At 51.2% G+C, this 11,928-nt stretch overlaps 2 protein-coding genes across 2 annotated transcripts in view; one reads left to right on the top strand and one right to left on the bottom strand.

Moving 5' to 3' along the window:
* MAP3K13 (mitogen-activated protein kinase kinase kinase 13) overlaps positions 1 to 7,640 on the top strand; it is a 64,862-nt gene extending 57,222 nt beyond the window's left edge. The window contains exons 13-17 of the mRNA XM_029962642.1: positions 7 to 157; positions 1,502 to 1,572; positions 3,410 to 3,707; positions 4,355 to 4,452; positions 4,879 to 7,640. Coding sequence (XP_029818502.1) covers positions 7 to 157; positions 1,502 to 1,572; positions 3,410 to 3,707; positions 4,355 to 4,452; positions 4,879 to 4,984 — 724 coding nt within the window. The 3' untranslated portion in view covers positions 4,985 to 7,640. The remainder of the gene's footprint in view (positions 1 to 6; positions 158 to 1,501; positions 1,573 to 3,409; positions 3,708 to 4,354; positions 4,453 to 4,878) is intronic.
* An 845-nt stretch (positions 7,641 to 8,485) lies between these two features.
* On the bottom strand, positions 8,486 to 11,811 carry TMEM41A (transmembrane protein 41A). Its single transcript, XM_029962637.1, has 4 exons — positions 11,664 to 11,811; positions 10,664 to 10,825; positions 10,032 to 10,170; positions 8,486 to 9,489 (listed from the first exon to the last, which is right to left on the bottom strand). The coding sequence occupies exons 2-4, from the start codon at positions 10,790 to 10,792 to the stop codon at positions 9,269 to 9,271; spliced, it is 489 nt and encodes a 162-aa protein (XP_029818497.1). The 5' UTR covers positions 10,793 to 10,825; positions 11,664 to 11,811; the 3' UTR covers positions 8,486 to 9,268.
* Between the last annotated feature and the right edge of the window lie 117 nt (positions 11,812 to 11,928).

An 11,928-nucleotide genomic window follows, 5' to 3' on the forward strand; every position in this document is an offset into this window, starting at 1 on the left:
GGGGAGCCGCCCCCAGTCCCCGGCTTCTGCTTCCCTCTACGAGAGCGCGCAGTTCATGGAGAAGCTGGAGGAGCAGGGCACGGCGGCGTCCGCCCTGGGCACTCCCCAGCACGTGGCGTCCTCGGTGCTGCCTTGCAAAGCGAGATCCCTTCAAAAGGTGAGAACGAAGGCACTGGCGTTTGGAATAAAACAAAGCGGTCTCTTCCTTTCCCTCTCCTCCAGGGGAAGGTGTGCAGCGCAGGCTGGTGTCTAGGACAGCAGCAAAGCCACGTTTCACACACACACAGCAGTAGTAGTTGCATGTACAACTTTATCTCAAAGAAATCATGCATAGTCGAAGTTCACTTTGTGATCTGGACATACTTTTAAAGTCAGTTTTATGGAGCTGTAGGGCATACTGGAGCATACTGCCAATGATGAGGGTTGTCACTTGAGGTTTTGGAAGGGCCTAGTTCTGTTAATTTCAATTCTACCAGTTTTTGTTTGAGGTGAAACTTGTTCTGCTGAATTTTTGTTGTTGAAACAGTCTCAAAATGTTTCCAAGCCTTTCTCAAAGGGAAGGGGTAAATGCGTTCTTTAAATATCACATGAGAGTTTCTTTGAGAATCTGTGGGGCTGCTGCTCCTTGGAACAGGAATTCAACAATGGTCTTAGGGGTGTGCCTTTTGCTGCACCTGTCAGAAATTGTCCCCCTGCACTGAAAGTCATAGTTCTCGTGTGTTTTGTGAAGATTTTGCAGGAGTCAAAAAGACCTGATGGCACAGTTGTACAGAAACAGCTCTTTGTTCCTCCTGCTTCCATCCAGGTGGTGGGAAAAGTAGGAACCAGTCTGAGTGGAGTTCAGAGAGCAGGACAATTAGATCTGAGTGGAGAAGTGAAGGAAAATAGGATGATTTACCAGACCGTGAGTGTGGTTTGGGCACAGAATGAAGGTAGTGGGACCTCATATGACAAGGCAACAAGATGAGGTAGAGGCTGAATATGAATGAGGGGCTGACAGGATGGGCAGGGTAGGAGGAGGCTCTAAAAGACAAGAGTGTGGTGGGTGGGAAAAGGAGGAGAAAAGGCTCTATGCTCAGAATTGGTGAAACTCATGAGCAAAGGCTGTGTCATCCCCCATCCTGCTCTGCGATGGAGAAGAGAGTCGGAGTTGTAAAGCCAAGAGTACCAGATCAGCTCAATAATTTATGTGGGTTTCCATATGTTACTAATTACTTGATTTGCTCCTGTAACAATCTGGAACACTATGTACTCCGTGCCTGCAGAAGTACTCCAGTGTATTTCCGAGTCCAGATTCGGGAATGGCAGCATTAGAGCTGCCTGAAATAACCTCCTTGGTAGGACGAGGTCTGGCTCAGTGTTCCCTGGTGCACAGGCTGTTTTCTTCTGGTCTAGATTGTTGCAGCCCGTTGGCACAGTGACTTTGTCCTGGAGGACCAAGGGTCAACCACGTTTGAGCCTCCACAAACGTGACACCACTTTTGTCCTTGTTTTCTGCCAGAGCGGTGACGACTCATCAGAAGAGGAAGAGGGTGAAGTAGACAGTGAAGTGGAGTTTCCTCGTAGACAAAGGTAAAAGGTGAATTCACTCTAATCTCTCTTTGGTGGGACAAAACTCAGGAGGAGAACTGTCCTAGCAGCTGCACACCAGCACTGCAACTGGGGAAGGTGCTGGCAAAAGAAGAGTGGGACCCGTCCACTGGGTCCCATCCACCCTCAGCTGATCCCTCATGTTACTCCCTGCTCCAGCCTGTCCTGAGGTGTTCTCTCTGGCACAGCTTTCCTGCTGCAGGCTGTTTGCAGCACAACTTGGTCAAGCTAGATAATGTTATTCAGCCTATAAAAAGTAGCTGCTGCATCCGTTTCACCAGAATGAGATTTAGTGGATATTGGTGCTTTTTGTGGACTCTTTCCACTGTTGTTTATTAACTGTTGCTGCAGTGGGGGAGACTCCAGCACCTTTGTAGTTGAATTCAGATAAGATTGAAGAGCCAGGTGATAACACAGCAGATCAAATTTGATGGCGTTGCTTGTAAAATAAGACTTAAGGGAGTGTTACTACCTAAGCCTGGGTAACAACAGGCTTTACAGTCCTGTGCTTAGAAGAGACATCATGGAAATGCTGCTGTGGTTTTATGAAAGCAGCTGCTTGAAGTGCAGGAGTGATCCAGTGGGCAAATAGATTACAGGTTTGTTTTGCAGGAGAAAAGAAGAAAATAAAAGCTGGTCTGCTGTTGTACACATCCACAGCACGCCTGCTGCTTAAATCCTTCATTCCCCAGCTCAAAGACCATGGTAAAGTTTGGAAAGGTACTGAAAAGCGTGACAAGAGTGGTTAGGGATGGTTTCCATAGAAGAAGAGATTAAATCCATGAGAAGTGTTTGTCTAGCAGGAGGAGAGGCAAAACTGGAAGTGCATGAAATTGTAGTTTATGTGGAGAAAATAGACAAGGAACGATTCCTTACATTCATGTTAGGGACAGCCAGTGAAGCAGAGGTTTAAAATGAACAAAAGGAAGTGCTTTTCCCATCCAGAACATTTTCAGATGTGGAGCTCATTGTCAAGGTGTGCTGTGGAAATTGAACCATGAAGAGCCGTAAGTGTTGAATTTCTGGAGCACAGATCCATCAGAGGCTGAGCACTGTCATCCAGGTTTGAGCTTTGACTTAGGAATTGGATTTGCTGAATGGTACAAACTAGGAGGAGATGCCAGGAGAAAGCAGGCTCTGCCTGCACACCCTGTTCTCATACTTTTCCCAGGTTATTCCTTTCTACCTGGGGCTGGAGGCAGAACTCTGGGCTGGATGAGTTATCTGACTCACAGAGTTCCTGTGTGAGTGTTGCTTCCTCTGTGATTTACTGGCTTGGGAGATTGGAAGGAGAACAAATTGCCTGTTCCATATGATGACCAGCTGTGGGTCTCCTGGCATGTTCAGTCAACTGATGGGTTGTACCATTGCTGTTGAATCCTGGCACGAGGCCACTTCCACAGTCAAGTAGCTATGAACCTATTTTTTGAGTGCACGTACCTAAATCCTGCCTGGCTGTTGGGATCGCTGCCAGGCAGTGCAGGTGTTCCCAGGTGGGTTATCTTGAACTCCACAGTACAGCATTCCTTTAGGAAAAAGCACTGAGAAAGGCAAATATGCTCCAGGGCAGATCAGCTATTATGGACGTGTACCAGACAGGACCAAATAAGAACAGATGAATTTGAAGATGAGGGTTTTGAAGTAAATCATTCAAAAGAGGTAGAATTCTGTAACTCCAGGATATGAAAGGCAGCCCACCAGGAGAGGGGTCTGCCAAGGCTTGGTGTGGCAGAGCAGCTGAACAGAGCACCCAGGAGATTCCCTGAGGGCAGAGGCAGTGTGATCCAAGCTGGACACTGAACCTCTCTCCCCTCTGCAGACCCCATCGCTGCATCAGTAGCTGCCAGTCCTACTCGACCTTCAGCTCCGAGAACTTCTCCGTGTCCGATGGAGAGGAGGGGAACACAAGCGACCACTCCAACAGCCCGGATGAGCTCGGCACCAAGCTGGAAGATGAGCTGGCTGAGAAGCTGGAGGACATGTTGTCCCAAACTCCAGAGATCCCCATTGAAATCTCCACGCAGTCGGATGGGCTTTCGGACAAAGAGTGCGCCGTGCGGAGAGTCAAGACTCAGATGTCTCTGGGCAAGCTTTGTGCAGATGAACACAGCTGTGAGGTGAGTTGTAGGTTTCTTATCCCCTCTCCCTTCTGCTAAGCGGAAAAAAACCCTAAAAAAATGTTATGGAAAGGATCCAAGGGCCAGAAAGTTGGAACACTGCCTAGGAGATGCTGTGGTAGGTGTACTATGGCAAAGCAATTGCTTCAGTACCCGATCTCCCTCATACTTGGCAGATGAGTAGGTGGGGAAAAGTCACACAAACAAAGCTGAACATAATGTACTGGTCAGGATGACTGTGATTTTGAGAGGCCATGAGATTTGCAGTTGCATTAAGTGGGATAAAAATAGATAATGAAATGGAATGGGTATAAACTGCCTCGAACGTATCCATCAGCAGCCTTGCTGATAAAGCTGGAATGATTTTCTTTCTTTTACTGTGTTTGAAGTGTTTGGGAGGGGTAGGGCAGAGCCTGCTGCACCATCTCCTCCTAACTCTGTGTTTGGTAGTGCTCTGCCCAGGTGTTTCTCTGCTGTCCCCTCGTTGAGGACAGACAAGTGACCTTTGGTAGGGCAGTTGTGTGCTGTGCCATCTCCTGTGTGCCAGTCTCCTCCTTTGCCTGGCTGCTCTTTCACACTGGGGTGCTGTGGGTGATGTGCAGTACAGGACTGTTGCTCAAGTCTCCCCCTTTCCTTTTGCTTTGCAGAACCCACCACAGTTTGGAGAATCAGACTGTGACTCTTCTGAAGGGGAGTGTTCTGATGCCACGGTCAGGACCAATAAGCCCTGCAGCTCTGCTACTTGGTAATACAGATCTCCCCCAAAGCTTCCTGATACTGGCATTTTGATTTCCCTGAGATTCCACTTCATTCCCCTTCATCACACTTTACAGGAAGAGAAGATGCTTCTCCTTCCCACCCCAGGAGTGATTTGCAATAACCCGAATCTCTGGAAAATGTCCAAATGAAATTAATTCTCTTTGAGCATTTCAATCAAGAATGGCAGGGATGTATTTTATTGAATAATCTAGTTACTGTAACATGGATATTTATTTTTTTGACATTTTAACACTTTTTACTGTAAAGAGTGGATTGTATTTATAGACATACAGACTTGTTGCAAAAAAAAAAAAAAGTTCAGAAAGCAAGCACACTACAGAGAAACATCCTGGGAGTCCTGCCTGGACAGCTTTGTGTACAGATGCAGGGGATTCTCTTGCTGCTTGCACAGGGGACCAGGCCTCATGGCCCTGAAGATTGGAGAACAGATCAAGAAAACTAAACCACTCAGTCTTATCAAAAGAGGAAAAGCAGAAAACGACCCGACTGTAGGGTGACCTGTGAACAAAGCATTTTCAGTATAACCAGCTGGGTCATTTTTAATCAGAAGGAGGACATGTTCCTGGAGCAAACTGGTACTGAGGTGCTAACATCCAGGGTCTTCTGAGTCAATACATCCCCAGGAATGTAATAGTGGGTTTTATTTTAAGGATTTTTAGTTTCTTTTTTTAATCAGCATTTTGTTGTGAGATCCTGCAAATGTACTCTAACCTCATCCTCTCGAGAACTGGTATCAGAGCACTTCTTAACACCGTCCTTGCTTCACTGTGGCAGTGTCGACCTCCAGTTGAGCAGGGAAACCTCTTTCAGATGCAGTGTGCCATTTCCCAGTTTACTTCCTCCTCTTACCTCCTGTCTGTTTCAGTCAGTCAAAGAAATCAATCCAATCAGTGTTGGCAAAGCAAGGACTTGAAAAGCGTGGAAAGCACATTTCTCAGAGCCTGAGCCCTTCTGGGGAGGACACTGGAGACGCCTGGACTGGACTGGGAGAAGCAGCCTCTCACCTACAGCAGCATTGATAACCAGCAGAGAGCTGTGTGTTGAGGGGGAAGACTGGGAATCACTGGCCTGGCTCAGAGCATCAGCCCTGCTCTGTCTCCTTATTCACTGTACATTCTTGGAAGCATTAGCAGCTGCCTGCCCTTCACGTCAGGCTTTGTGCAAAACAGGTTGCACAGGGAATGTGACAGTGGCTGTGGCACAGCTGTGTCTCGGGTGTGCCCCGAGGCCTCTGTTTCTCCTCCAAGCTGAAACTCTGCAGGTGAAAGTGAGGATAGTACTGGTATGTGACAGGCCGAGGCATTGGCAGATGAGAAAAATTTGTTTTCTGATAGAACTCATAGTGCCTTCCCTTCAAACACTACTCTTCTAAAACAATGTTGAAAGAGAACAAAACGATAGAGCACGTTCCCCCCCCCCTTCCTTAGTTGATGTCCCCCTGCAAGAGCTTTCCCTCTGCCCTTCCCAGCGTGCTGGCACGGCCAGCCTGAGGTGAACGGCAGGAATGGACCATGGACAGGTACTTCTGTTGCTTTGTTTGTTTACATTTTATGTTAAAATATTGGTTTGAATTTAACTGTGGTAATTTATAGCCTCATGGCAAAGTGAAGGAAAATGTCTTACCTATACAGAGAGCAGTATTGTATGAGTTAAATTATCCCATATTTTTAAATTTTTGTAGCTGGACTACAGACAGATCTTAAGTTATGATGTTATTTTATTATTTATTATCATTTCTGTAGATCAGAAGGTTGGCTTCACCGCTAGCACAATTGTAATCTGTTTGTGTGATGTTACCTTCTCCCTGGTCACCGAGGGGGCGGGAGCAGAGCTGGGCTCAGTGGCTGTCAGGAATTGCTGCCTCTCGTGATTTCCAGGGATGCTGTTACTCCAGGAGAGGGCACAGAGAGGGATGGATGGCTGCGGTCAGCCCTGCGTGAGGTTCCTCGTGGGCACTTTGCTCACGTTGCTGGTAGTTGTCAGCCCCTGAACTGGAGGGGATGGTGATCAGGGAGCGAGTGGCTTTTGAACTGACCACAAAATGAGTAACTGTGACGGGATCCCCTGGCAAGAGCATCCCAAAGGACATTGCTCCAGGCAGCAGGTGCAAGATCAGGGTGGCCAGCAGTGGATCCACATGGTGGATCACCCTGGCAGGACCAAACAGGCTGCTGCAGAGGGAGCGACGTGCTCACCCTGCCCTCAGCAGCAGGGCTGGCTCTGGGTAGAGGCACAATGCCCTGGGGAGTGAAGCTCTTTCCTGGCTCCTTTCTTGTTTCCTCTCCCTTCCCATCCCTCGTTTCTCCTCCCAGACGTTCTCTGTCTCTTGGCCAGCAGCAGGAGGAGGTGGCAGGGCCAGAGATGGCTTTGTTGTGAGGTGATTGGTGTGAGAGGGATTTGGTGTGGCAGAGGTGGTGCAGATGGTTACTCAGGAGGCTGGAGGCCAAGGTGTGGGAATTTAGCAGTGGGAGAACTATGTGCACGTAACATACTGTGGTGTAAACAGAGGTTGAGAACTGCCATTGGGTGTCCCCCAGCAGAGGATGGAAGGCCTGTGCCCCTGGGGAGACTCTGCTCAGAGCTGGCAGGCTCCCTGAGCCCGGTGTCCTTGGGCAGCCCCACACAACAGCCCCAAAGCAGAGCTGCCTCCTGCTCAGGCCTGTCAGTCTCTGCAGGGCCTCCAGCCTGTGACGATTCAGTCCCAGTCAAACAGATCCTAGAGAGGTTTGGGTACCTGTGGTCTCTGCTTAGGTTCCACCATGGGATGCAGCTCCTCTGGGCTCGCAGAGAAGCTTTGGGGTGTGGGATTTTTGGACCCTTATGGACCAGCTGTCCCGGGTGTGTGCTGATCCCTCCCCGTCCTTACCTGGGGATGTGCTGGCCTGTTCTGCAGCCTGGGCAAGCAGAGCTGAACCCTCCAGGCTGCCACATTTAGCTCTAGTTCCCTCACACACCCAGGTCATTGCACTTTTATGGTCCAGTGTCACTCCTCCTACCTGCTGCCTCCAATGCAGCATCCCTCTGGAAATGCCACTAGGGCAGCCCCCCTTGCCCCAGCCCGTGGAGGTGCCACCCCAGCCTTGCCCTGCACACACATCTCGTGTGCTCAGCTGTGTGCGGGCAGGGCTGGCTCAGCACCGCCCACATTCCCGGGGTGGTGGAACCTCCCTGGAATGGCACAGACGTGACCTGTGACCTCCACGTCACTGTACGGGCGCCTGTGCTGCGGTTCCTCACACTTTCCCTCCCAGCAGGGTCTGGGAGGTGTAGTGGGCCTGCTTCCTCCTCGTAGTAACACCGCGCTCGCAGGGCAGGAGTAACCCGTGGGTTCCCTTTCCAGCACCCCAAGTTCCCTGACCCAGTTCTCATGGCTGCTGACAGCTCCTGAACACTAGCCTAGATTTTCTCCCAGAGCTGAATGTTGCCCTCCCCACTGTCGTGTTAAGTACCCATTTCATCTTGGCCCTGTCCAGTAGTGTTCATCCCCTCCTCCCTGCTCTGTGGATTCCTGAGACAAACTTGATTTTTTTTGTATTGACCAGTGTACAGTGATGGAAACAAGAATGACTATCAAAGCAAACAATGCATGGAATAAAAAGCCAGTGTACTTCAATGCTGCAGGCTGGTCTGGTGATCTGGGAAGGGGTTCTTATGGTCTTTGGGATAATGTCATGAAGCCTTGCTCTGGGGTCTCTTATCTGCCCCCTTCCATGGCAGGAAGGTTACTTTATCCTCCAAGAGGAGGGCAAACTCAGGGAGAGCAAGGAGGTGCAAATACCAAAACCCCAAGACCAGAGTATAATCCCTGGGGGAAGAGGGCCTGGCACAGGTTGCCCAGAGAAGCTGTGGCTGCCCCATCCCTGGAAGTGTCCAAGACCAGGTTGGACAGGGCTTGGAGCAACCTGGGCTAGTGGAAGGTGTCCCTGCCCATGGCAGGACGTGGAATGAGATGATCTTTATGATCCCCTCCAACCCACACCATCCTGGATTCTATGTTCTCCAGCAACTGGGACAAGAACCTACTTGTTTATTTGGAAACCTTCTAGTTATACAGGAGCAAATATGTAGGTTTCAAAGTGCTTCTCAGGGACAAATCCCTGTCAGCCAGGCACATCCATTCCTTTTCTTTTCCCCTTTAGTCTTTATGGGGAGTAGCAGCCACTGACAGACTGGGGAAGCAATCTTGTGTGTTCTGACACGACTGGTACACACAGGCAGCCCAAATCCTGAGCATTTTGCTGCAGGGTGTGCTGGTTTAACATTGGAATCAAAGAAGAGTCTTCAACAGCTGCACCTTGAAACACCATTATTTTCTCAGCTTGGGGCTTGTGCTACTGCACCCAACAGCACCATTTGTCATTTTAGGCCAAAAATGCTAAATCAGTCTGGGGTTGGAGGGAGCAGGGCCTGCCTCCTGCCTCCAGGGCAGTGCTTGGCCTCCCCGTGCTGGGCAGGATTAAGGGGTTCTGGTTTGCCTTCCTCACAGGATGCCAACACTCCTTTTGTCCCCATGGCAGTGGGCTGGGCACCCCCTCAGGCACACAGGGGATGATTTAAACGAAACAGGCACATTAACCAACTGTTCACAAAGTCCCTGTATCGCTCTCTCCGTGCAGGTACATGCACAGGTAAACATTCATCAAAAATAAGAATCTTACACCTCCTCTGAGATGAGGAGGACAATTAAAAACTGCCACTGTCCTTGGTGGCACAGAGCATGCAGAATATAACCCCCTGCAGAGACCTGCAGCTTTTACCCCAAAACTGGGGCACCTGAACCATCAGAAACTCTTTTTGCCATTGAGTGTCTGAGTTTGCTTGTCTCCGTCCAGCTTCAAGTGCTTCTTGCTGTATCTCTTGATGAGGGTCCCTGGTACCAGGGCTACCATGGCCATTGCCAGCAGTTTGAGCAGCGTGTCCCAGGAGAAAATGGCATCCAGAGAGGTGATCTGGGACAGAATGGCCCCTGTCTGCACACAGATGAAATTATATGGTGTAAGGCCTGAAAGAATCAGAGCAGAAAAAAGCTGTTAGCATCCCCCCAGGGAAAATTAGCTCAAATATGCCCAAGGCTACACACAAAATCACAGAATGGTTAGGGTTGGAAGGGACTTCTGGAGATCATCCAGTCTAACCTCCCCCTGCCAAGGCAGGGTCACCTCAAGCAGGTGACACTGGAACGCCTCTAGGTGGGTTTGGAATGTCTCCAGGGAGGGAGACTCCACACCCTGCCTGAACACCCTATTCCAGTGCTCTGCCACCCTCCACAGAAAGAAGTTCTTCCTCATGTTGAGGTGGAACTTGCTGTGGTTTAGTTTATGGCCCTTACACAGACACAAGGGTCTGTGCTTAGAAAGAACAGGGTGTAAATAAGATTTGCAGCATGGGGGGACACACATATTTGCAAAATGCTCTGAGACCTCAGGGCAGCGCAGAGGCAAACAGTTAAATGGGGCAGAGTCCTGCTGCTCTGCCTTCCCTGGGCTCAGCAATGACGAGCAGCAGTGTCACACTGTCCCCTCGGACTGTGTCCCCAGGCCTTACCGATGAGGACGGACAAGAAGAACTGGGACACGGGGATGTTTAAAATGGGAGCCGAGAGGTTCAGAAACCAGTTTGGTGTCATGGGGAACAGCCTCAGGAACAACAAGAAGAAAAATAAGCAGCTCCTGTTCTCTTCTACCTGCCAAGAGAAACGGTCCACATTATTTCTGCTCCTCAGACAGCAGTAACACTGGAAAGGCCACGATGCTTCTGCCACAACATCAGTCCAGAACTGATGAAAAGCAGCAACGTTATGTGTGTGTGGGAGCGTAAGGGTGAGCCAGCCTGTCCCAAGGAAGTGATGGAAGTGGGATCTCACCTGAATTAGAGATCAGGAAGGCAACAGCAGAACCACCTCCAGCTGTACAACTCAGCAAAGGATGGATGGAGGCGGTTCTGGAGAACAGGGACTTCCCAATCAATCCTTGTCTTACTTCTGATTTTCCTTGGGATCTGGGATTTTCCCCACAGCCCCTCTGCAAACAGGCTTGCCCCAAGAGAGCAGCCTGCTCCTAGACTGTGCCCTTAGCAGACCTGATGTGTCCCCTGCACACATTCATTTTTACTAAGCCATCCCAAAAGCAGCCTGACCCATGGACATCCTGGGTGTCTGCAGAAGCACCAGTTCTTACCTTCCCTTGCAGCAGAGCCACTTTCTCAGGGAAGTAGTGGACGACGAGCTGCTTGCCGAAGGCAGCAGAGAGCAGGTAGCACAGGGTGGCTCCCACCGACGTGAGCACCGAGCACAGCACCAGCCCCATCCATGGCCCGAAGAGAGCTCCTGCCAGGACATTCTGTGGGGACAACAGGGAGTGAGGCCCAGGGGACACAGTGTGTCACAGAATAGTCAGGGTTGGAAGGGACCCTTGGAGATCATCCAGTCCAACCCCCTCTGCCAAGGCAGGGTCACCTGGAGCAGGTGACACAGGAACGTGTCCAGGTGGGTTTGCAATGTCTCCAGAGGGGGAGACTCTGTGCCCTCCCTGGGCAGCTGTTCCAGTGCTCTGCCATCCTCCTGCCTCATGCTGAGGTGGAACTTCTTATGTTTTAGTTTGTGGCCCTTGCTCCTTGTCCCGTCACTGGGCACCACTGAAAAGAGCCTGGCACTGTCCTCTTGGCACCCACCTTGGAGATATTTATATGGATTAATGAGATCCCCTCTCAGTCTTCTCCAGACTAAACAGGCCCAGCTCCCGCAGTTTCCACTCAAAAGAGAGATGCTCCAGACCCCTCATCATCTTTGTGGCCTCCACTGGACCCTCTCTAGTAGCTCCATGTCTCTCTTGACCTGAGGAGCCCAGACAGGACACAGCACTCCAGATGTGCCTCACTAGGGCTGAGCAGAGGGTCAGGATGACCTCCCTGACCTGCTAGCTATACTCTTTCCGATGCCCCCCGGGATCCCACTGTCCCTCCTGGCCCCCAGGGCAGGCTGCCGGCTCACAGCCAACGTGTCACCCACCAACACTCCCAGGTCCTTCCCCGCAGAGCTGCTCTCCGCCAGGGCAGCCCCCAAGCTGTGCTGGTACAGGGGGTTATTCCTCCCCGGCTGCAGGGCCGGGCCGGTCCCTCTGGCCCCTCCTGACCGAGCCGTGGCTCGCCGGCCTCGCCCTTTGCCCCCCGTGCCCGTACCAGGAGGCTGGAGCCAGGGATGGCGAAGCTCTGCTTGTACAGGTAAGCGCCGCAGAACAGCGCCAGCGCCGCGCCCCGGTGCTGCCGCTCGTAGTCCCGCAGCGCCTCGGCCAGATCCCGCAGCTCCTCCAGGTCCGCCGGGAACCGCAGCGCCCTGAGGGGGGAGAGACACGGGCGGTGGCGGGGAGGGTAAGGAGAGACAGGAGGCGCAGGGGCAGCCCCGGCGGACAGAGGGACACACGGGCAGCCCGGCCCCCGCACCCCT

This window comes from Manacus vitellinus, unplaced genomic scaffold (genome assembly GCF_001715985.3).
Source record: "Manacus vitellinus isolate BGI_N305 unplaced genomic scaffold, ASM171598v3 scaffold_49_pilon, whole genome shotgun sequence".
In the NCBI taxonomy this organism is placed as follows: Eukaryota; Metazoa; Chordata; class Aves; order Passeriformes; family Pipridae; genus Manacus; species Manacus vitellinus.